Source organism: Fusarium fujikuroi, chromosome FFUJ_chr01, assembly GCF_900079805.1.
Source record: "Fusarium fujikuroi IMI 58289 draft genome, chromosome FFUJ_chr01".
NCBI lineage: Eukaryota > Fungi > Ascomycota > Sordariomycetes > Hypocreales > Nectriaceae > Fusarium > Fusarium fujikuroi.
Genome location: NC_036622.1, coordinates 5,080,805 through 5,105,696, shown reverse-complemented (window position 1 = coordinate 5,105,696; position 24,892 = coordinate 5,080,805). Strand labels below are relative to the sequence as shown.

General features: G+C 46.4%; 7 protein-coding genes; 3 read left to right on the top strand and 4 right to left on the bottom strand.

The window, feature by feature from the left end:
• Positions 1-154: 154 nt before the first annotated feature.
• Positions 155-2,127, bottom strand: FFUJ_00532 (related to amidase; the record flags this gene model as incomplete). XM_023573188.1 has 5 exons in its annotated part: positions 155-1,204; positions 1,249-1,265; positions 1,315-1,801; positions 1,851-1,953; positions 2,006-2,127. 5 exons carry the CDS (start codon positions 2,125-2,127, stop codon positions 155-157), a joined length of 1,779 nt encoding a protein of 592 aa, XP_023424951.1.
• Positions 2,128-3,109: 982 nt separating this feature from the next.
• Positions 3,110-4,699, top strand: FFUJ_00533 (uncharacterized protein; the record flags this gene model as incomplete). XM_023573187.1 has 2 exons in its annotated part: positions 3,110-3,161; positions 3,213-4,699. 2 exons carry the CDS (start codon positions 3,110-3,112, stop codon positions 4,697-4,699), a joined length of 1,539 nt encoding a protein of 512 aa, XP_023424950.1.
• Positions 4,700-5,077: 378 nt separating this feature from the next.
• FFUJ_00534 (uncharacterized protein) lies at positions 5,078-5,498 on the top strand (the record flags this gene model as incomplete). XM_023573186.1 has 2 exons in its annotated part: positions 5,078-5,325; positions 5,375-5,498. The coding sequence occupies 2 exons, from the start codon at positions 5,078-5,080 to the stop codon at positions 5,496-5,498; spliced, it is 372 nt and encodes a 123-aa protein (XP_023424949.1).
• Positions 5,499-6,452: 954 nt separating this feature from the next.
• Positions 6,453-8,404, bottom strand: FFUJ_00535 (probable D-lactate dehydrogenase (cytochrome); the record flags this gene model as incomplete). XM_023573185.1 has 4 exons in its annotated part: positions 6,453-6,545; positions 6,600-8,047; positions 8,096-8,175; positions 8,229-8,404. The coding sequence occupies 4 exons, from the start codon at positions 8,402-8,404 to the stop codon at positions 6,453-6,455; spliced, it is 1,797 nt and encodes a 598-aa protein (XP_023425568.1).
• Positions 8,405-9,377: 973 nt separating this feature from the next.
• FFUJ_00536 (uncharacterized protein) lies at positions 9,378-11,473 on the bottom strand (the record flags this gene model as incomplete). XM_023573183.1 has 2 exons in its annotated part: positions 9,378-11,295; positions 11,358-11,473. The coding sequence occupies 2 exons, from the start codon at positions 11,471-11,473 to the stop codon at positions 9,378-9,380; spliced, it is 2,034 nt and encodes a 677-aa protein (XP_023424948.1).
• Positions 11,474-12,397: 924 nt separating this feature from the next.
• FFUJ_00537 (related to enoyl-CoA hydratase) lies at positions 12,398-13,306 on the top strand (the record flags this gene model as incomplete). Its single annotated transcript, XM_023573182.1, has 1 exon — positions 12,398-13,306. One exon carries the CDS (start codon positions 12,398-12,400, stop codon positions 13,304-13,306), a length of 909 nt encoding a protein of 302 aa, XP_023424947.1.
• A 1,217-nt stretch (positions 13,307-14,523) lies between these two features.
• FFUJ_00538 (uncharacterized protein) lies at positions 14,524-15,936 on the bottom strand (the record flags this gene model as incomplete). Its single annotated transcript, XM_023573181.1, has 1 exon — positions 14,524-15,936. The coding sequence occupies one exon, from the start codon at positions 15,934-15,936 to the stop codon at positions 14,524-14,526; it is 1,413 nt and encodes a 470-aa protein (XP_023424946.1).
• Positions 15,937-24,892: the final 8,956 nt, after the last annotated feature.

The following is a 24,892-nucleotide window of genomic DNA, read 5'->3' as shown; positions in this document are numbered from 1 at the left end:
AATAGTTGCTACGACATGTAGTCATATGAGGGTGTGGGCGCTAAGCGACACCCTTGATCACCACAAGCTGAATAACAATTAAAAGACTCCATGTTCCATTTTCATTTTGCGATGTAAGTGAAAAACAGCGAATCATCATCTTAATACAACGTGTTTATGCCTTCTGCTTAGCCAGATCCACAACATCCAACCACTCATCAGGTCGACGGCGGCCAGACTCTGTAGCGTTATGCAGATATTCTTCTGTCTCTGCTGCCCAAGCTAGGAGCTGCTCCTCGCTACCCCATTCTCCTGTAGCCATCAAGCCAATAGAGAGCTTACCCTCACCCTGATCCGGATCTACGTATCCCACAGGAGCTGAAACCGCAGGTGTGCCGGTCAAGTTGGCCAAAAAGACGTAGAGCATGTTTCGAATAGTCGTGTTGGTATCACTCATGCCGTAGGCCTGGTCACCGGGGACAATAGGCCATCCGATCAGGGGACTTGTAGGTGTCATGATAAGAAGGCCAGGGTGTTTCTGGAATAAGTAGGCGAGATGTTGCATGATGAGCTCTCGTAAAGCGCCATATTTGAGCATATCAGCTGCAGGAGTCCTGGTACCGACAGACATCACGACTTTATTAGCGGGCCCTACCAGAGAGAGCCAGTCAGCGGGATTGGGAGTTCGTCGGCGGGCTGACTCGGCCATTTCAGTGATACAGACAACACTGTGTGCAAGTTGCGCCTCGGGGATGTATGGGATAGTGATGTCGATGATCTCATAACTGCACTTGTTGGCGAGGTAATTGACCGCCCTGTCACAGACCTCCTTGACACGGGGGTCAGCCTTGTTCCACCAGTCACGGTAGATTCCCATGACCTTCTTCTGGCCCTTCGGCGGTGGGTCAGAGCGAGCAAAACGGCTCTGGATATGACAATCTGGGTTTGGCTGGGACATGACGCGGTAGGCAATAGTCAAGTCTGAGACAGTAGCGGCGATAGGGCCGGTGATACACATGGTGTTATTCATAAACATAGTTCTGTTATGTGTGGTCTTGAGTCCGTAGACGCCATTGAAAGTGGGAGGGATGCGGATACTGCCTCCCGCGTCAGTGCCAACGGCGATGGGGACAACACCAGCTGAGACAGTGGATGCGCCTCCAGAGGAGGAACCGCCAGGATAGTAGGATTTGTTGAGCCAGTTAGTGGGTGTTCCTTGTGCAGCCTGGATTTGTCAGTGGTGTCTTGTACAAGGGGGCCTATGCGTACATTGCATCCGCTGGTGTCTGATCAAGGTCAGTAATTGCATTAGAAAGACGTTGTATATAGACTCACCGGAGCCAAGCTCATGCATTGCATTCTTTCCAATGACTACAGCACCGGCTTCCTGGAGTTTCTTCACTGGCCACGACGATGCTTTCTGCTCCTTGAAGGTTTCAATGGAGGGGTCATATTTCATACCAATGTGGTTATGAAAACCCTTAGCATCAGTATCATCCTTGACACCAATAGGTACGCCGTCCAATACACCCAGTGGCTTGCCAGCGGCATAACGCTCGGTTGATGCTTTGGCAGCCTCGAGGACTAGGTGATCTTTGCCGTGGTTATCAACCCAGCCATCAGAATACTTTCCATCTGGTCTGGAGATTTGGGGGAGGAGAGCTTCAGCGACTTGAAGAGGTGTCACTTGACCTAACTTGTACATCTCATGGTAGTCACTAGCCGTGTAGTAGCGTGCTTTGGAATCTGCATACTGGGACTTGAGAAGCGTGGGTTCAAAGTCAAGCATAGGCTCTGTAGGGCCCAGGGGAGTTACGGTAGGCTGAGGATGTTAGCCATGTGGGATTTGGTATGAAGTAATGACCATTTACATGAAACCTGTAGGGAACATCATCAAGAGCAGGAATATCTTTGATAGTGCCAAAGTGGGCATTGTCCCAGAAATATTGCTGAAGGAACCCAACTTTGGCGATGCTACAAGACTTTAGCTTTGGTAAGGATATGAGCCACAGGGTATAAAACTCACAGATTAGCACCAACTACGAGAGGAATGCCTCGAAATGTAGGGTTGTTTTCGACTGTGGGATTGTATGTAGCTGCTGGAGCCTCAACAGGCTTGGGATAGTCGGCAAAGTCGGAGGGGGCCATGGTGGAAGATCCGGGCCCGCGATTGTGTTAGTCTGAGGAAAGATTCTGGGGTAAGGAGACCCGTAGAGTTTATATAAATGGCAGAAGCAGAAGGACAAAGAGTTATGCCCCAATAGAGCAGGTCTGGAGATAAATAAGAGGTTCAACTCTTTCCTAAGCTAAGCTGAGCTTAGGCTGCATCTGCTGTTTACGACCCCTAGAACGCCAACCTAGGCTACCCCACACGAGGTTCATGAATAAGATGCCATTTGCCGAGGCTCGTAAAAGATCGATCATGAAGAGAAACTAGGGAAAGTATTCGGGAACAATCTATTTTTTGCTTGGAGCAGTCTGTTTTTCGATACGGAAAGACCAATCACACCGACTCCAGCGGAATTCAATTCGCTGGACCGCGATTCGTCCATCAGGTGGATTAGACGCCATCACAAGCGATATGGCGTCCATTATCTGGAGTAACTAATCCTTGCACAATTGAAAACACAAGCATTTACGCGTCTGACACAGAATTCATCCAGATCAAAGTGTCGGGTCGGTCAAACAAGACGAACAACCAACCAATTGAATAAATGATTAAAACAATAAAGTGCCCAGGCAAGATGAGCAGCATCTAAAGACCATGTGGTTGCCTTACGTCATCCCAAACTACTAGGTACCTCACTAGGTAGGTCTCCCTTTAGTGCGTTTAGTGCCCCGCGTCACAGCATCGCATCACATGGCATCTTTGTCACTCCTCACCCGATAAGCTGAGACTCCAACAGCAACAGACACCGTGACCGTGGCCGTGACCGTTTTCTTTTGATTTGATCTCATAACTCTCCATGGCCTTGCTTTCTAAATCTTTCGCCTAACAAAAGACTCATCCATGGTCAGCAACCTACAGTCTACAAAGCTCTCCTAGGAGCTCAGCTCTTACACAGCTCAACCCCTCCAGGGATAGCTTCGCGATAAGCTACTTAGTATCTACAATATCATCGCCATCAACATGTCACTCTTTACCGCACAGCTTTATCCTGGCCGAGCACTAGGCTTCCTAGGTATGGTAACAACATCAGAAGACTTAGTAACATCTATTGACGTATTTGTAGTCCTCGGTGCAACTCTTCACGATGTCCTTACCCGTCTTAAAGCTGAACCCCAACGCTTCCCGAAGATCGAGCTACTTTACTCCCCTGACCGACCTGTCACCGAACCCGTTGGCGTCGAACTCCCTGGGAATGGTATACGATTAAGATTTGACGGCCCCGAACAGCGTCTGCGCCTTGTCGAGGTTACCGACTTTACCAAGAATCACATTACCTTCAAAGAGCGAGATCTTGTAAAACCATCTGCTGGTACCCCTGGGTCTCCTTCACCAGGCGACTCGACATCAGGTCCGACTTTCCGACACATATACCATAAACTCCTCGGCCCTACGTACGCCGGTGAATTTATTCCGCCATCTAGTGGACACGATAATGGCATCTATGTCCTGTCCTATCCTGGTGTTGCCTTTAACTTCGCACTTAATCCTTCCGAGTATTCGCCCGTGAAAGACGTAGTGTCGACTTTCGCATCGGCATCTAGTCAAGTCGCAACCTCGATGGCTATCTTTAGTGGTGATTCCTGGGCCGATGCTAGACCGACTCTTTGGACTGCGATTTTGCCCAGCATCAAGTCAACCACCGTGATTCCTCGAGGTAAAGATATCTACCCCGACGAAATTTCGCTTGTTCGATTACATGGAGCTGGAAAGATTCAGCTTTTCAGGAAATGGACCAGCAACTCTTTCTGGATCACCCTTGGCGAGACCACACCTCAAGATCTCCTCATGGAGTTGGGGCCTCCGAATGCCATTTATCGCAAGAATGATCAGAAAATGGTTATTCATAAGATGCGTACCGCAAGCAACGCCAAAGGTCGTCCAGATGCTGCTGATATAGGCCGACCTGAAGATCTCACCGATACAGATCAGTCTTCCATGCACGAGGGGTCTGATGCGTCCGACAATGAAGAAGTTGTCGATGATCAGATCGGTCTTAACACAAACGGCGAATGCTTTTATAATTATTTCTATCTTGGGTTCGACATATTAATATCGACTCGTGTACCCCCGTCACAAACTCCTCCTGGTAGCTTAGGCAGTGAAGCAGGGGGTCAGAACGGCATCATATCCCATTCTCCCGATCGATTAGTAGCCACAAAGCTGGTGCTACATGGTAACATACCTGGCTCATACGAATTCAATCGTCATCGCCGTTGTCGCTGGGAAATTGCTTACCTAGACTCTCTAAATGATGGCAACGGACCGACAGATTCGGAAACGTCTTTCCCACAAATAGAGGACCGTATGAATGCTGCATGGGCATCTGCATTCCCACGAAATGACTCTCAGCAAAGACAACGCGGCATGGTTCTTAATCGTGGCTGGGGCGATAGTCCAGGTAGTAGTTGTGAGTTCTTGGGAGGGTGGGAGGAGAGCGGCGCAAGGAGAGCAGAAACAAACGGTGATTCCACGACCACGCTGTATGGATTCCCAGGGCTGGTATTTGAAGTTTTGAAGAATGGGCATGTCAACACTGTCACAGTGTTTTGATCTAGGGCGTCACATATGGATTTTGTTTGGGGGGAGTTAGTATATGGTGTTTGGGAAGAGTCGATATGATGGCTCATTTTCGTTTGCTTCGATACCTTTGTGCATATGATCTTAGATTTCCTGTGAATTTGTATTGACAGGTTGTTATTCTTGTATTGTTCTTTGCTACGTTGCCATTGTCTATGCAATTTGATGAACGAGGCATGAGATGCGGGAAAGTGCATCAAGGGAGGTAAGAGCTTCCACAACTACATGGCTCAGTGCACTGCCTTGATTCACTGCCAACCTCGACTCTCTTCACTCTCGCTTCCCCTCGCCAGTTTATATAAATTTCTACAGCAAACATTTCTCTTCTTCGTTCGCAACCAAGAAATCACCATGTCGCCCACAGAAAAGGAAAACACTACAGAGCCAGTCGACAAAGAAGCCATCCGCAAGTTGATCAACGAGCTCGAGGGCAAACTCGAAGCTCTATACACCCTCAGCGACGAGATCAACAGAGGTATTCTCGAGAGCAAAGATGCGCTCGAAAGCCTCCGCGAGAAGCGCGTCAAGCTTATCAGAGCGCGATTGGACCAGACCTTCCAGCAGTGGAACATCGGGTCTCTGACTAGCAACCATCAACCGTATGTTACCCTTGACTTCTGCGAATCCGATGCTGAGTGCGGTTTTTAGTTCAACCCAGAACCAGGGTCAGAATCAGAGTCAGAATCCGGGTCTCGGCCCTGTTCAAGGATCGAGCCAGGCGCCGACTCTAGCTGGGATCAACCAACAAGGGCAGTTCGGTTTGCCATGGTAGATACTAGATTGGTCGGTATGTGAACCATTTATCTTTTGTGACACAATAACGAGGCTCTTGCTAATGTTGAATTGAAGGAAACTCAGTCAACAAACTTTCTAGTAAGAAGATGGTGGATCAGACTATGAGCCAGTGAGCCAGTATATTGCGTTATAGCATAGGAGGAATAGGCCATTATCAGCCTTATATAAATCACACTCCGAGATCACGAGATACTTATCGATATTCCCGTAGTATGGGGCCCTGAAGTGTATGTTGTACTCCTATTTTTCATCTACTGCAAGTTGACCTTTCACGGTGCCCAAAGTAACTGGAAAGGCACAACTATTGTGAAGAGATCCCCGTCAGTAAGGCTATAGCCTCGGTATTCAAGTTATGTTGTTCTTCTGCAGTCAATGTTTTCATTTATTGCGCTGGATCAACTGAGTTGTGCATGATCTTGGGCATCTTAGATAGGATCTGGGGCATGAAAGAATTTCTCGGTGTCCTTACAAATCTGACTCCAGTGTTGTATAGAGATTGACTCACAACATATTTATGCAGGCAGCCCGTGGCATCCAAGAGCTGACTGTAATGAACCCCTAATAAGTAATATGAACTCAAGGTAACTGCAGTTAATTATATTGACTTGAAAGTTAGGTGTGGTCGCCGAAGGTCATAGGGCCTTTAGCACTTTGAAAGCAATAGAAGAAGAGCGAGTACATTTCCGAGTGCAACATATGACTAACAACTACATCAACTGCTAAGAATCAATAATGCACCATCTTTATAAATCGCAAGGGTGAACTTTGTCAAGGTTTCTGCTAAACTGTTCTTATACACAAGCTTTTGCAAAGACGAGTCTCTGTGACTGCCGTTCAAGCCATCTATTCCTACATCGTACACGCTACACCAGGTATCATCATGCTCCTTTTCCTCCTATCCGTTCCCATATCATGCGTATTTCATGACTCTCTACCATTCGTCGACCTCTCCCTTCTTGGGTTTTTGTACCCGCACAACCTTGTCACAGTTGAGCAAACATAGAGGATCGAAGGCCTTCTTGATCTGCAATGACTGTTAGCAAGCTGCTCATTTCAATATATGGGCAATATTTCTTACCTGTCGCATAGCGTCAACTGTAGACTCGCCAAGCTCATGGGGGAGATAATCCCGCTTGACAAGTCCAACACCGTGCTCACCCGTCACGGTACCCTCCATCTCAACAGCCTTCTTGACCATGCGATGCACAACAGCCTCGGCCTTTGCACGCTGAGCATCGTTGTACAGCAGAATGGTGTGGAAGTTGCCATCACCGACATGTCCTACGATGGAAGCAAACAGGCCACTCTTTGCCATATCCTCTTTGGTCTCCTCGATCAGATCTGGTAGCTTGCTCATGGGTACAGCAACATCACCTGTCCACACGTGGTCACCGGGCTTCTTGACAGCTGTAGTACTCCAGAGAGCCTCTTTTCGTGCACTCCACAGCTCGTCCTGCTCTTCTTGGCTCTTAGCAAACTCAAAGGTCTTGCTGCCAGCCTGCTTAGCCAGCCCCTGCACTTGGGCAACCTGCTCCTTGACACCGGCAGGAGTCCCAGCGAACTTGAAAAAGAGTGTTGCTGCCTCTGTCCAAGCTCGCGATGTCATGCCCGCATCGTTGATGCACTTCATCTGGTTGTCGTCGAGAATCTCGACAGCAGCAACGGGGATGCCCTGGGCCACGACCTTGCTCACACAAGTAGCAGCATGACGGATCGAGGGGAAACTGCACACAGCGACGCTGGTAGACTCAGGCTTGACGGTGACCTTGAGAGTAGCCTCAGTCACGAGGCCAAGGGTACCCTCGGAACCGATGAACAGCTTGGTGAGATCGTAGCCAGCAGAGCTCTTGCGAGGTCGCTGCCGGGTCTTGATGACAGTACCATCAGCAAGAACGACAGTCAAGCTGAGAACCCACTCGCGCATAGTACCATAGCGATAGGCGTTGGTGCCACTGCACCCAGTGCCAATCATACCTCCAATCATAGCACCAGGGCCAGGGTCGGGAGGGAAGAAGAGACCCTCATGCCCCAGGTGGTCATTTAGAGCTTCCCAGCCCATGGCAGGCTGGACAACAACATCTAGATCCTCTTTGTGAAGATTGATAATCTTGTTCATACGGCCAAAGTCGATGGAGATGCCCTTGCGGGTAGGTGTAAAGTGACCTTCGAGACTGGTACCGCCGCTATAGCCTGTAACGGGAATCTTGCGCTTATGGCAGACCTTCATAATCTCAGACACCTCTTCAGTGCTAGAGGGATAGACAACGCAAAAGGGACGGTCTTCGGGGCCAGCCTGATGAGAGGACCAGCTGGACGTAGCATGGTGTTCGAGGTCGTTCTCGGCGGTGCTGACATTTTCTTGGCCGACAATCTTGACAAAGTCGGCCCAGGCAGCCTGCATGTTCTCGAGCTTCGTGTTGTGCTTGGGAGCTTTGGATTTGTTGAGGGGTAGTGTCGACGTGGGCTCGGGGTCTCTTGGCCAATATGTACCAAGCCAGTATGAGATACCAACGCCCGAGAGGAAGACTATCATTTGTTGGACTTCTGGTCTTTAAAACGAGGGATTGAACGTACCAAATGTCACCATCCAGTTCCTTGTAGGGTCTGTCATGTTGCGCCACTCCTCGTACTTCTCTCGCTGCTCCCGCTCACGCCTTAATCGAGATCCAATACTGCCCATGACCTGTCCTTGGAATGTCCTTCCCACCTTTGTCTCGTTACTCTGTCGGCGGGGGTTTTCTTATTCGGCCTCTCAGGCTCGATCTCGGTAGCGTAAGAGCGGGAGAAAGAAGCAGGTAGCCTCGTAGTTCGACAACTAGCTGTGGTGGGTGTCCGCAAGCTCCGGAGAGCAGCACGCTGAGTGCGCAATTGAAGAGAAGCCATGACGATGTAGCTTGTGCGCGGGCAGAGGTTGAGAGTCAGCAGCAGGAATAATTAATATGTATAGGTCGTAAAAGGGTGTAGAGGAGCTGGTCGAAGCTGTAGGAGTGTGTCGGGATAGGAATTGGCCGACGAGGAGACGTCGATGCCGAGCTTAAGTGTTGAAGTCGACGGCAATGGGAAAATTGTTAGGACGGAGTTGGAATACCGCACTATAATTCCCGAACCCCACACCACGGGGCCTTGTTTCGGACGTCTTCAGGCCCTGGGATCGGCTTCGATTAGATCTGCTACGGCGTGGAGGCTTTTGTCTAATTCTCATTGGTTGTGTTATTCTATTTCCTCTTATACTTGCCTTTTCCGTTATTGTTTCCTCGGTATAATTCAGCAGTCGCGCTGTGCAATGTCCGTCTTCTCATATCTACGATCCCGATCCGCACCGGCCGGGCCCGGAGCTTCTCACTCAGTCTTGGAAGATAGGATCTATCGATGGCTGAATAACTGACCAAAGTGGATGCTCAATGTGATTTCAAGGATCAATATTGACTATAGAGGGGGCACTTTGAAGAGCAATTATCACATCAAAGCACGTCACCGCCGGCCTCGGCCAGTTTCACTATCATGTATTACCAATCCTGTTCCAATGAACCTCGAATCAAGTCTTTATTCTGTATTATATGTTCTGAAGCAGTGAATGCTTTCACGTATCCATACAATGAATTACAATAGCCGAGACGTCAGATCTTCGGAGGTTGGCCACCGCCGTTGATGAACGTCTCAGCCGCATTCCCCAAAAAATATCGCGGAGACCAAGTCCGCTCTCTCAATGCTTCCATCCCGACGCCCAGAAAACTGTCAAGCCTGCCAATCATATGCTGTGTATTGTCCCGAAACTCCGTCCGCCCGTCCTATTGTTGTTGTCATTGTTATCATAAGTACCATGGTAGCTCTTCGCATTCAAAGGTACACGAAGTGATCATATGCTGCCGTGTTGCACAAGCTGAACAGTAAAAGTCGGCGTTCCACTCTGCATATGGTCAAAATATGCTGCCAACTCATCATCTCCTTGTATCTGAAGGGGTAATTCGTTGCCCTTGGGGTCCTTAATGATGCCCTCGATACGAACACACATCGCCCCGGGAAACTTGGCAACCGCGACCTGTCGTAGCTCCTGGATTGATTGTGAAGACATTGTAGATATCCACAGGCTGGTATTGGCTGGATATGTCGAAGTAGGGTGCAATCGCATGAATACTGCAAAAGATGATGGCACGGCAGGTACTGAAGGCACAGGGGAGAACATTGTATTGGACGCCGATGCCGAGAATGGGTGCTGCACGTATTGCTGCTGCATATAGTTTGCCTGTGGTTGATTCCCTAAGTACATCGATGAGCTGTACTGAGCGTCCATGGGCACGGTGTTGGTAGTGGACGAGCCCAGCATTCTATGGGGTTGGGGTAGGACAGCCTGAGAAGTGGGCATGCCCAGAGCCGGTAATTGTACCTGTCCTGGCCGTTGTGGTGCTGGTGGCTGTCCGGGTGTTGTATAGGCAATACGTGAGACGACTGGCTCATGGACAGGCTCATACCCGTTGTCATCCATGGGCTGGTCTATCATCGGATGCGCAGGTGAACTGGACCCTGGGGCTCCCCTCTCCGACATTCCGAAGGCATGGGGTTTGTCTATCGCTCTTTGGGCTTGTTGTTGATATATGCTTGGTTGGGCCTCGGTGAGTTGCGGGTCCTGAACAGTATCTCGTGGTTTGTCATTCTGAGACTTGCGCTTTGGTGACTCCTTCTGCTTAGGAGCTTTGCCACTCTTGGTGGTCTTGGATCTCTTCTCGTCGCGTCTTCTCTTGATCACATCTCGAGCGACGATCTCGACTGCCTTGACTTTTCGGCGAGATGATTCATCGTTTCCATGAAGGGGGATTGCCCTCATCCGTTCTGACTTCTCGAGCCATCGCTTCTTCAGTTCTTCCCATTGCTCTGGGGTTCCATCAGTTTTACATGTAAACTTTGCATCGCATAGAACTTCATGCAAAGCAGCGCGGATTTCATGAGACTCTTCTGGGTTGAGACCTAGCTCATTCTTTGCATCGACGAGAGTCATTCTGGTATCCTGGTTGCGTAGACGCTTGGTCACGTCAGTGCAAATAACGTCCAAGGCAAGCTGCTTTCTCTCAAGGTCCTCTTTGGAAAGCCACAAGGCCTGTTGTAGATGTGGTCGCTCATGGATCAGGCGGTTCTTAACATAGTCCCATCTTCCTGGTCCAGCTTGGGTTTTCTTGACGATGGACTCTTCTTGACAGATTCGAGCAAAACACTCGCGAGCCTCTGCATAAGTGGTCGCATCGAGACCGAGGGCTTGTTTGGAATCGTTCAGGGTCATTTCAGATGGGAAACGGACAATGTGTTCTGATTCAGTGAGATGTTGACGATTCCTTCGGCTTTGTCTTTTGCTAATCTTGCGTGGTTTGGGTGTTGTTGGGACAGAGATGGAATCTTCTTGCGTTGAGTTTTCAGGAGCATATATTGTTGGCTGGTCAAGATCTCTGGGTTCTTGGTCAGGCAGTGGAATGGTCACGTCTCTGTCGTCTAGTGAAGTATCATCCTCGAGATTCTCATCGTCAGGCTCAGCATCACCACCAGATCTTGCTCGGTCACCATTTCGAACTCTAAGAAGCCATCGATTGCGGGCACGCACTCTCATGAGTTCACGGGAATTGATGTCAAAGCCATCCTCATCAGTAAGGATTCGTAGCATTTCACTTTGAGGGACATTTCTCTTCCATAGCTCATGGACGCGATTCACAAGTCGATCATCCTTGTGTTTTAGTCTTTGTTTTGTAGGAAACTTCCATCGACTAAACTGAACTTGAAAAGCGCGTTTGCTGAAATAGGTCGTGTAAGTCAAGTCGAGAAGAGCGGTCACTTACACTGAGCGAGCACTTACCTCGGGGTGAACTGGTAAACATTCTTCATGTGCACCATGATATCCTCGAGGGACCGACGTTCATTGATATAGAGTTGATAGCACACATCTTTGTGTGGTTCCCATTGATAGACCATGATTCAATACTCGAGACAGCATAGTCTCTCTCGCGTTTGCGTCTTTGGTCAGAACGGCTCAACTAAAACTTGGAGCTTGTGGAGAGACTTTTGCATTGGTGGTTAATCTGGGCTTCCGGAGTTTTTTTTTTTGGCTGGTCAACCAAGGATTAGTCATGTGTGTACGGTGTGTTTAGTGGAGAATGCACTGTACGTGCTAATAATTGCTTGATGATGAACTTGTAATAAGCGATGTTATTTAGATATGATGATTGAATATGCAAAAGGTCCAAATACTGCATGAGTGGCCTCAGTGTACGATTCATGGATTAATATTTAATGAGAAGTAAAAATACCAACAGGATACAACACTTAACGATAACTTTGAAACCCATTTGTACCTTAACGGCTATATTGGACTTTAGAATAAACACCTTTAGAATAAAGATGTGAGAACAGCCGAGGGCAATGGTCGAATAGATAGCTTAGAATGATCCCGCTCACATTTTCTAAGTGGAAATGATCTGAATAAATGCTCTTTTTGGTTCTCATCAAGACAACAGGAGGCGGAATTTAAGCCGCTTGACGATGACACTGACGATCTTGAACTAATAAGGCCAATACACTTTCATGTGATACTGGCATTCACATGCTCTCTCATTATCATTCCTCTTTCATTCATTTTCACAATCTTCTTTACTTACTTGAGAAGCTAGGAACTATATACAACACCGGGGATAATCAAGCGACACTCACTCGACACTTCTGCGCTTATTTAGATTGCACCTCGGCTCAACCTTGTAAGTCAAGAGACGCTGTCACCATTCCGCGGCTCAACTGAAGAAGCCCAATCAATCCGTCGCACTCTAAATCAACATCGTCCTGGCCTCAGCTTCACTCATTCATACCATACTTCGTTTATTACTCACAATACCAAGAATCGCAATGGCATCGCCTTGGCTTCCCGACAGCTATGCAACCCTCAACCTCCCAGCCCTACAGCTCTTCCATCATCCCCCCTCTTCCAAAGAAGTGACACATGTCATAGTCATAAAGCTTCACCGTCCTGAAGCCCGTAATGCATTCACCGACACAATGGCGGCTTCGCTCTCCCATGCGCTCAACACACTCTCTGTTGATCCTCGCGTTCGCGCTATAGTTCTCACTTCGTCGGATCCAAAGAATCGCATGTACTGCGCTGGTATGGACTTCAATGAGGAGCATGCGTTGGGCAAAGACGCTGCTGATCATCGCGACTCCGGCGGCATTGTCACTTTACCCATGTATCGATGCAACAAGCCTGTCATCGTCGCCATCAATGGCTCTGCTGTTGGCGTGGGTATCACAATGACTCTCGGCGCCAACATCCGCGTTGTGAGCCGCGACGCCCAGATTGGCTTTGTGTTTGGTCGCCGTGGCTTCAGCATGGAGGCATGCAGCAGTTTCTTTCTCCCACGCCTCATCGGAACCAGCCGTGCACTTCACCTCACCACCACTGGCGCTGTCTACCCTGCCACCCACAAGCTCTTTGACGGTCTCTTCAGCGAGATTGTTGCACCTGAAGAGGTTCTTCCCACAGCGCTCAAGATCGCGGATGAGATAGCGGCCAATGTAAGTGGTGTTTCCGCGCGGGTAATGAAGGACATGATCTACAGGGGTGCCTCGTCGCCTGAGGAGGCGCATCTACTTGAGAGCAAGATATTTTGGGACTTGTTCACAGGTAAGGATGCGAAAGAGGGAATGAATAGCTTCTTAGAGAAGAGGAAGCCGGATTTCACGGGAACTATGGACAAGAACGCGCCCAAAATCTACCCTTGGTGGACGCCCGTTGATATTGCCAGGCCAAAGCTGTAGTGATTCACTGCTGGAAACGTGTCTATTGCTGTATTTTAGGATCACTTTGATATCTATGCCTCACAAATTGTACTCCCTTTGTTTTGGTGCAAACTCATCACCAAACTTCTACAGAATACTGCTTCGTGATGCCCACAAATGCATTTCTCCTCATTCCTTAGTGAGACAAATATCTGCATTCATCTCCAGCAATAACGCTCTGTCTCATAACCCCAGATTAACGTCTCCATAGATAGGACTCGAGCAATGATTTAGCGCTGAACCATCAAAAAGAGGTCATAAGATCCATGCCTTTAAGACCCTTGTCTAACTAAATCCTCCCCACACTTAGGATCTCCGTTAAGCCGACCCACTCTCTGCCAAAGGCCGCAAACGAACGTCATGTGCAATTGATCGATGTCATGTGAAAGGGAAGCAGAGGAGGCAAAGCTGAGCCACTCTGATACACACGTACGATGGATTCGCCTTCTTCTTGGCCCGACACTCGAGTCACTATAATTGGGGGCTGTGCCACTTCACAGGATGTTTGCCAAGAGAGGGAGGAGACGTAACGTTAACGTGAGTGAGGCAAATTGCCGGCCATGTCTGTTCATGTTTTGATCCGGTTCTATGGTAGAAGCGTCTAAGCCGTTCCATCCGATATGCCACAGCCGTACAAGCCGGGCTGGAAATGATACTCGAAAAAAACAAGAAACAATGCAACAAATCGTCCCAAATCAAAGAACAAAGTTCTTGAGTTCATCCCGCGTAGCTTGAGTCCCTTGATGCAACCATGCATGCCAATCGTAGAAGTAGAAGAAGAAAGAAACAAAGTGGTAAACCCCAACTCCTTGCCTATAAAATGTCAAAAGATAACGTTCCTCCTGATCGTGAAAACTCGCTCGTTTCCATGCGACATTGCTCCAAAGGCCGTGAGTGCGTGTGCGTTATACGTGGGCGAATGGGAAGTGAGGGATATACTGCTTCCCGTAGGTGAAATTCAAGGTATCGTAGTGAAGGATATGGCTAGCTGTAAATTTGTGCTCGCCGAGTATCTGCCGAGGAAAGCATTCGTAGATTCATCGGCGAGGGGTATATGGTGATGAGCAGTATGCGTCAAAGGCGCTAGTCTGCTGTCGCGGCTGGTATTGCTGATAGGGAGTTCTGACAACGAACCCCTTCTTTGGGCCAGAGAATTTGGTCTTGAGTTTGGTCTTGGTCTCACTGGTAAAATTCTCCTATCTTCGACCAAGCTTGAGCAGTCGCGTTCTCAACCACAGAACAAAAGCGGTCCAAGCACTGGTGGTTTTCCGCTTGGTGGTTTTGGTTCGGTGAGTCGATTGAAAGTGCACATCGTCAGCTCTAGCGCCAGGTGTCTGGCCTGTAGGCACAGTGTCGTAGCTGCGGGTACCAAAGTCGACCTTCTCGTTCTCGGTGGTCAGACCCAGACCCACGCCAGTGCCGGTAGTCTTGCGAGAGATCGAAGGCCGAATGTCAGTACTACTGGACACACGATCACACGAGATTCGAGAGGCCCCAAAGCTGCCCTTGCGACCATTCTTGTTGAAGCGGTGGGCTTCGCGACTCTCTGCACGTTCCTGCTTGCGGATCTGCTCACGGGCGTACTTTTCCTCCTTGGCTCGTTCTTTTTCCTCAAACTTGCGGCGGGCCTCGCGGACGTTCTCCTGGCGGGTAACAGTGTCCACCTCGCTGCGTGAGCGGAGGCGGAAACCGCTCATGTCGAGAGAGCTCCGGAGTGGCGACATAGCGTTGGAAGATGTAGACGCAGCGATCATCTGGGGTGAAACAAAGGAACCAGAAGGTGGGCTGGTGCTTGACGCAGAGTCGAGAGCAGTGGTTGAGCCTGTGTTAAGGTGGAGGTCAGATCGGCTGCGAGTCACGATGCTATGGGGCTTTCGCGCAGATATTCCTGGGGCGGCGCGGCCGTTGGTAGTGATGCGCAGCGGTTGATTCACATCTGATAACGAGCTGGTGCGCTGACTAGCAAGAGAGGGACGGCGGGGCCGGGAACCAGAATGATAGGCACGAGTCGAAGTCTGAAGGCTCTGAGAGTCGAGGTTGTCTTCGTTCTCAGTTATCGTGGGAGAATAATCGCGAGGTCCGGTGGTATTGTCCAGGGATGCGAGCGAGTTGGCGTAGGAGAGAGGTGGTGTTGAGGTGCGCGGCGTCTGTTGAAAAGGATGCACAAAGGAGCCGTTTCTGCCACCACTAGCAGAAGTCGCAATAGAAGCATGAGAAGTGCCACTGGTAGAGCGAGCATGCCCGTGCGAATATTTGTTTGAGCGAACACCTCCATTGCTCAGATCCGTGGCCGATATAGAGAAGCTGACATCGCGGGCGCGGGCGGCAGGTGTTGGCAGTGCTGATGCACCTGCCGTATAAGACGAGTCGTCGCCGTCCACATTATACGAGGAATAACCAGATTGGCCCTGCTCGTCCCAGCCGCGATCCAAATCGAGAGAATTCTTTTCCGAGTGGGAGTGATGCGATTGCAGTTTCTTGAGGATTGGCTTCACGGCAGGTCGACTGCGAGGTTTTGTTATTTTAGCATGCCCATGGCCGTGTTGATTACCATGACCGAAGCCGTGACCATGTAGGTGACCCGGTAACGAACTGCTGGTCTGCGCCATTGCCATTAAAAAACAGGCAATAGTGAAGAGGAGAGGTTGAAGAAGAACCCGAAAGGGTTTCAGAGGGTGTCAAAGAGGTATACGAGGGGTTTTGTGTTGTGTTGTTGGTGTTGGTGTCGGTGTTGTTGGGCGTCTTGTCGCCGTTGCACGGATACGGGCGCAGCGCAGGCGGAGGGTGAGGAGTCTGTCGCACGCCCAGCGTATCTCAGAGCATCATGAAAGAAGTTGACTTCTCTTTTCTTTCAGGCTGTACAATGAACAGACAAATCACCTCCAAACACACACGCACAAAGGATTCTTCACAGAAGATACACTCTCTTCGCTCTCTCAACGACCAGCGTATGCAAGTAAGTAAACAAGATAAGAAGAACTGACGAGCGACAACAACAGGGAAATGTCGCAAAGAAAGAGAAAAGACTCGGACAGGTCGGGTCGGGGAGGCCTGGCCTTAGAACTATCAGGGGTGTTCCCAGGTCCTAGAGAACCGAGAGTAGGTACTCCGTAGTGGGTGGGGCTACTGCTGTCAAGGAGGAGTCCGGGCCCGGCGGTAGCGGTAGCCTGTAAGTACTGACTCTCACTTCTGGAGTCGAGTCCCCAAGCCAAGGAATACCAGAGTTTAATGCGGCGACAAAGCCAAGACAAGAGTCGAGTTTTTTATTTGGAATGATACAAATGAAAAAAAAAGTCAAAAAGATGAGGGGAAGAAGGAAATAGGGAGGGTGAGACGGTAAAACCTCCTCTCTCTGTGTCTTTTCTTATTCTTCTGCCTGTGGCCGTGTAAGAGGCGGCAGATTACGACGGTGAAAGCGGCGGAGGCAGTGGAGGTCGATTTTGAGAATGGCGGTGCGGCCGGAGGAGGCAAAGACCGGTCAAATACCGTTGTACTCTACCTAGCAATCACTATCACTCAGCACTAGATCAGCTCAGCATATGGGAAGGATACCTACAGCCTGGAACTGTACCTACAGTGGGCTCTTCAATCAGAGACACTCTAACCTTTGGTGGTAGAAAAACTGGGTTTCGGTGGCAGCGAAGCCAGGTGATTGAACCAATGTCAGGACGTTCTAGGCCAGATTCAGCCTCATCAAGCGCATTGGCACGTGGGGTTTAGTGGAGAGGGTTCTTTCTTGTTGAGTCCTTTTCACTCCTCTCTTCTCTAGACTCTTCCTCTCCGTCCACAGGCTGTGACGCTGACCAGGGATTGGCCAGGGTATCTTGTTCCGTGGATATCGCCAAGCCAACGTCGGTCTGCGGTCTGCGAACCTGTGATGATGTGATCGAGTGCCGATGTCCCGTTACAGTGGTAGCCGCAGTAGTATTCGACTACAAGTTGTTGAGAGGCGGTAAGGCAATACAAGAGATGTGATATGCGGGGGTTCCAGAGGCCAAAGAGAGGTCGAGGCGGTCGGGTCGCAGATATTCACATCAATCAATCAATGTCTTGCAAGGCCACCTAGCCTACAGTAGAGTAGTGGCAGATAACGACAACGACACGGATAGATAGACGTGAGTGAGATTTGGGGGCGTTTGCGGGGGTGATGAATCCTTGGAAACTTAAGATGCAGCAGACCGTATCTGTCTCGATAGAGGGGAGTATCGGTCCAATAGGAAGAGTAGGGACAGATGATGATGCGCTCAAGTCTGGATCACAGAATGTTGTGTACAGAAGAAAAGAAGACAAGATATGGAAGAACTCGAAAGAGATGCGGTCCCGAGGGACATGTCACTCACATGCGATTGTCCCCTCATGGACTCAAGAATTACCTACAATGTACTCCGTAATATCAAACTCATGACGCTTCTGATCAGACGAAATTGGGCGATTAATTACTCTGTCAGGAAGCGAGCAGCCAAGACAGAGCGAAATGAAGTTCCCCAAGGTTCAACCAACCTATTGGTTCGCCAATAGTCTCGCCAGCTTTGCAAGGATAAAACTGTTAGGTATGTAATCTGATTCTGGGCGCACGCAACTCTGATAATGTGATTCTTGGTGTGTGTCGTGATTTCGCTCTCCTCGAGTCATCCACTAACAATTACACTCACGTTTTATCGGCCCTTCTCTAGTGCAACCATTTGCAATAGCTAAAGAAACAGCATGGCCTACAATTGTTTTTCAGCCTTGTTTCTCTGTCATTTTGGATGGGTAGATCCGTCACAAACTGTCCCCCCTCGTTGCATCATGTACTGTTTCATCCGTGTTGATCCCCCGGGACATCAGCATCATCATCCCGTTTCATATCCGGATCTACCAGCAACGCTTCTGTTTGCGGGGGGTTGTCTCGGGTCCTGTAACGCCGTGAGACCAACCGGCTCAAGTTCACGACTATAGGTTGGTTGGTTCTTTCTATTCACTGATGCCTGGATAGTTTCGTTTTAAGCATCATCATTAAACTTTTGACTCCGCGATTAATTGATACATTCGCTTCTCTAATTGCCTCGTCTCCCGTTGTCCCGCGTTCCTTATCTTGGTCCCGACCTCGAATTCGTGGCTCTTGACCCCTTGTCTCTTGGCACTAACGTCAGATATGGGGAAACCGGCCACCCCCAGAAACCGGCCACCTGCTTTTTAACCTAACTACCTAATTTATAATATCTTAATTAATTTATAACTCTATCAATTTTAATTATAGAAACTTATAAACTATATTAATTAATTTAAAATAATAAAATTTACTAAAAAAGATATAAGTACTGCTCTTTAAATAGTTATAGATAGAATTTCTATAAATAAAGCTACTATAGCTTATAGTATTAACTATTCTACCCTTTAAGATTAAATTAAAGGTACTATAACACTAAAATAAGCTTATAAACCTAATTAAAAGCTTTTAGCTATTTAGGAAAGGCATTTAAGAGATTAAATACTAATTTAAGCCAATCTAGGATATTCTATATTATACTAGTAGGTCTAATACTTTATAAACTAAATTATAATATATAATAGCTTTCTAGAAGGCATTAGAAAATATTAGTTATTTGCTTTTATAAATAGGAATAAGAAAGTAAAGACTTTATTAGGAAAGTATATAGATTCTAATTAATATAATAGAGTATCTATTAAACTTATTAAGGCTTTCTTTATATTATTATTAATACTAACAGTTTAAATAATTAAGTAGAAAAATAGATATAATATTAATAAAGTTAGTATAATAGAAGGGATAGAACTAAATAGTCTTTTTATTAAGTTAAAGGATAAGAAGTTAGTACTTATTTATTAGCCTGATTTAAGGTCTTAAATTACAATCCTTAAGTATATTTTAGTAATAGGGAAGGTCTTAAGACCTTTAATAATCTTTAAAGGGAAAATAGTTTAATAATAGTATTTTCTAAAGAAATTAGACTTCCTAAAAGACTAAAAATTTACTAGCAGTAAGAAAGGCTAGATAAATAACTATATTGTATTTATTTAGCTAAAAATAATATTTATTTTATTAATAAAGCCTAAAAATCTTAAAGAACTTTATTTATTAATCCTTAATAGTTATAGAAGTTATATAACTAATAACTTTTTATTTAAGTATTATAATAATAATATATTTATACTTTTTCTTTTAGTATATACTTCTTATATCTTTTAACTGTTAGATATTGCAGTCTTTAGACTATTAAAAAGGGTATATTAAAAATTCCTCTTAAATCTTACTTTTATTATAGATTTAAGTTATATCGGTAAGATTACCTTCTTATATAATTATAATAAAGCCTAAAAGAAAGCTATTATAAAGTTAAATACCCTAGCTGGCTAAAAAGCAACTAAACTGTAGCTAGTTAATTTAGTAAAGGTCTTAATAAACCTAATAGTTACTTAGACTTTTAAGATACTTACTTCTATTATTATAGCTATTTTTCTAGTAAAACTAAAGAATTTTAGTCTTTTTATAACTCCCTAATTATCTATATAGCTTTATTAAATCCTCTAAGTTATCCTAAGTATTATCTCTAATAATCTAGCTATTAGGCTACTTTTTTAGAAGATTGGCAGTTAACTTAATAGTTATAACTTCCTAATTAAGTATTAAAAATAAGAAATTATAATATTATAGATAAAATAAGAGAAATATCTTTTAAAAAAGAGAAAGAAAGTTATATATAATAGAAACGCTAAGTTTATAAAGGTATTAATAATTTTAAAGGCTTATAAATAGATATAAAAAGTATTATAACTATAAAGAATATTAAATTGCATTAGAAAATTAAAACTTAAAGATCTTTATATTTAGTTTTATTTAAATATTTACTAATATAAATTTCATTAAATTAAAAAAATATAGTAGTAGTTAATTAATTAAGTTCCTAATTATATCTTATTTTTAGTGTTTTATTAAGGGTAGCCAGTTTCTAGGGGTGGCCGGTTTCCCCGTATCTGACGTTAGTGGTCGATCACTCGCTCTAGGCCAGTCCAATTTGATGTCATCACTGATCCTTTTTGTCTTATAGTAGGAATTGACTATTGATGAAAGCGGGAAACGTGGTTTATGGAACTTATGCATCTATCGCTGCACAGTTCTGAGTTTGATTACACTTTATCAACAACACTGCCTGATATCAATTACGAATCCTTTGACAATATTCAACAATGCCTTTTACCCTTTCGACAACCGTGTGTTCGTCATTCCTCGTCCCTATGCTTATTCAAGAGGAGGGGAATCCAGACTGCGCCACCAGGCAACTCGTCATCAGGTACAGAAACGCCATTAACCGTCGTCTCCTGGCGATCACTTCTAGACTTACTAGACAATTCTCAGTCAAGTGAGGCATCCAATTCAAGAATCCTTCTTGGAATTCCACACATTTGTCAACTAATCCAAGGTCACACGACCTCAAGTCTCAGCTGAACACCACATGTTGTACATACAAGACAAGGTCTTCTAGACTTTCGGCCTCGTCAGTTCACGGTGGTCTCACAACTAGCTACTATGTAAATTCCCCTCAAAAGGGTCCCTCAACTGGCGTCTTTAAACTTGCGCCACAAGTCGATAGCGCCGTGTTTCTCCTCATTGCCCCTCTCTTCACGATGGACCCCTCCCCCGCCTCTGCTTCTCCTCTCACTTTCGCCTCAATAGATTCGCAACTCATCTCTCGTGATGAAGTCAGGTTGAAGTGGCAGCCAGACTAAGTTGCCAACACGCCTCGATGGCATTTGACCTTCCTAAGTGACTATTACGTGGCCTTCTGCTTGTGCATTACGTTACTCTCTTAGCAGGTTCCAGTCCTAAGTGGGCGAGTCTGCCTCCGTAGCTTATTGTTGGTTGAGACGTACGTACAGAAACATCTGCAACTCTCTCCAAACGCCTCGCGAGCATGGAGTCTCAATATCAATATCATTCCCCATGGGATCCGTTCATCTTGCCCTGTTATAGTATTCGGAGTGGGGGGCTCCTTGGCTATCTCCATACTATGATGCTATTGCACTAAGAACAAACTATAACGCGTAAAATGACATTTGTATCCACCAGCTAAAGAATTATCTTTAGGCCATGACCTCACAGCTAGATACTAGATGGGCTCACAAGTAATCCTCTGCGATTGACTATCATTTGCTGTGGAGACCAAGTCGTGTTATAGTTCGAATTGGAAACTCAGTAAGTCACGCCGGAAACATCTGAGACATGCAAAACAAGTTTCATGATGATCAGATATCTGCAGTTCTGAAAGTCAAATCATTCAGGCCCCCGCTTGTATAAAGATAGTATACATGGTATTACTACGACTTCAATACAGGCTCGATTGAAAAACGCGGCTATATACAGGAGTCTCACTCATTGAGTCATCGAGGCTCATGCCAGCGAAAACGTCAATACTTTCGAAACTTTATGTAGTCAATGACCATATGTATCAGTAAGCTCTGGACGGGAGAGCTAATTATGCTATCTAGCAATATATGTTGAACCATCTTGAATTGACTAGGTATATACTCAGTCCTACGTACACGCATCACCAATCTTGATGACTCTATCTTCAAACACGATGCCCCCATGAGAAGCTCCAACACTATGGTTTGAATCACGGAAAGGCCCGCCTTGGCTCCTTCGTCTGCCGACGTTACCTGTCTGGTCTCGAAACATTTTCGGTGTTGGTGTTTCATGACGTGCACTGGGGAGTCTCTGATAAAATATGTAAGTCTGCACTAATGACGATAGTATTTCACGCATACCTAAACTTAGAAGGAACTGCTACATTTAGATCTCTTGATATAAGAATAGAATATCACAAAATTGATTGTATCTTGAGCTATACTGGTCTTGAATTTCAAGGCCAGTCACCGCATCACACGATGAAATTACGAAGTCACCTTCTAGTAAGCTTATCTAGACACAATTACCTGCCAGAATGTGAATATATTTACTCACTGAACAGCTATAATTTTATTGGATAGGATCTATTCCGTACAGTGGTTATGTCAACCCAGAGTGAACAAATAACATGTCCCCCATCAGGATGGAGCTATGTCACTAACGAATGCCAACCTACAGGCCACTTTATAGATTGTAGTCCCAGAGAGAAATGTCCACGATCTGTTCTTAGAGTCTTGAACCATCTAACCTTAACTCGCTTGCTTGAGAGGTCCGTGATCGGGTTCTATGGGATGAGCGATGCAGCTTTGCCATTACGGCCACCATTCGTTACTGTGTTCAACAAAGCCCTGGACCTTGGATATTTGTTGCATGTTATATAGCTTGAAAGCTCTTTTTCGTGATTAAGTGCTGGCGGGGTTCCTAGCCTGTCTTTTCTCTATTTGACTCACATTAGCATTCTGCCTCAGCACAATATGCATTAAACTCCTTGAAACTGGAACACACAAGTATAAGACCGCTATAATGATCATACATTTGTATAATTAGTGCTGATTCATTGTCGGTTCAGCTTTGTTTGTGTAGATCATGCTGTGTTATCGCCACGACTCGACATGTCTAACATTTCTCATCCTCCCGGCGTTTCAACTCGATGTACCTTCTAGTAACTTAGCAATCCCGTGCTCACAATCACTCTTGTTGACTTGAAGAAGCTCCAGGACCAATGTAGTGTATGTAATATTGACGTCTGGTTGAAACCTTGGATATGTTGAGCTCTATATATGAGTTTCTCGCGTACAGGGTAGTTGGTATTAGATGTTACAATTCATGGTTCCAGGTAACTTGAGCGGCAATGTAGATATAATTACTCTATAGGTGAGGCACTATGCTTAAATATACTGATTGCGACGTTGCGGGCCTCGTGTGTGGGCGTTGGCTGTGTTCTTGGGCGAGGAAATATTGTATTCAGCGAACTTGGTTTCAGAGACCTAAGCGTCGTACGCAACTTCTACTTAAACCAGAATATTACCGAAATAGTGACCACTGGAAAGTAAGCTGTATTAGGAACTAGTTACGGCAGTATCAATTTTTATCTTGGGTATGGTGTATCAGCTTCGTCTGATATTTCATTACACCAACTTTCACTTCCTGGTACAAAACACCATATCGAAGTTTCGTGATGTGTGACTTGGTGCCATAGTTGACTGCGGGAAAAGGCATTAGTGCAGGTACAATGAGCTTTGACCTATGAAATCGATCAGTTATGACCAAGTCCACGATGGTAGCTCCCATGCTGCTGCATGCTTATTCCGACAGCACATCCGGCAGCACCTCGTGCTTCCCCGAAGCATGCCAATGCCCCGCCATGGCCCGGTACGATCTGGGAACAAAAGAGCTTCGTTAATAGCCGTCCATACGAAATATATATGTATGTGCTTACGACACAAGAGAGAAGTTCCGACGGAGACATTGCACGAGCGGTTATAAGCGTCTTGAGGCAGACACTTGAGATCCGAATGGCTTCTTTGCACTCACAAATTACCGTCTCAAATAGCAGCCTTCCTACTCCCTCAACATGGCTCATACTTGTGTTGTATCTGACTACCTATATTGGAAGCTTAAGTTGACAAGAACTGCCTACAAGTCAGTACAGAAGTCTTACAGTATGCGAGAAAAGAAGGCTCAATGGAGGTTTGATGACCAGGAGCGACAGACAAATTTGCATGTGAGTATAAAGGCATCGAATATAGCTTCGCATCGGAGAGTACGAGCTCACTGTCTGGTAGACGACCTTATATTAGAATCCTGTTTGAGGAACTCTGGATGGAGACTTCATACTTGATGCGCCGACCCATGGTTTGAACGAGCTGCCCTTTCCTGCCGACTGACATGTGCAAACGTCCTCATGCATAAGGATGCCGGGTGAATGACACCAAGGCCGTCAAGCCATTGGGCTTCTTATCTATGTATTCCTTTCATCGAGGCCTGCCACTTGAATCGAATCAAGGCCAAGGTGCATATAAATGAATGCAACAGTATAAATTCTTGACTGGAAACTCTTCGAATATGTTAGTTGCGCCAACGTAGATGTTATCTGATCTATATATGAACCATATTGAACAAGAGGCTGAGGATTCAGTACAACGGCGGGATTTTGACCAAGTTGACGTTACAGAGCGACAAGGAAAAAGTAGTCTATCTGGTTTGGAGATGTGACCGTCAAGATTCAACCCTGTCGACGTTGGTTTAGCAAATGCTCCGTGCTTCAATCGTTTCTCCCCTGTCTGTCTAGCTAGCCACCCTGGCCTCCGAGTAAAGCTAGGGTTATCCCGGCTCCTCCACAAGTTTCGTAGCACTAAAAGAATAACGGCATGAAGATCGGCTTCGTCTTCCAACATTTTGAATGTGATATCACCACGCATTGTGAATATGGCCTCTCTTGAGGCACAGCTTTGATATATCGGACCAACAACGTCCGGGGCCGTTTCTTGTCACTGCATGGTGGCGAGGTTACTCAAGATCTGCGAATGAATGAAAAAAATACCTCGAGCATGCGCCCATGAAAATGCCAATGGCTCCATAGCGGCAAATCAAGGTGTAAATGTGAGAGGGTTCAACAATAAACGAGCGGCATCAGGATCAGGGTGCAGTGGAGATCC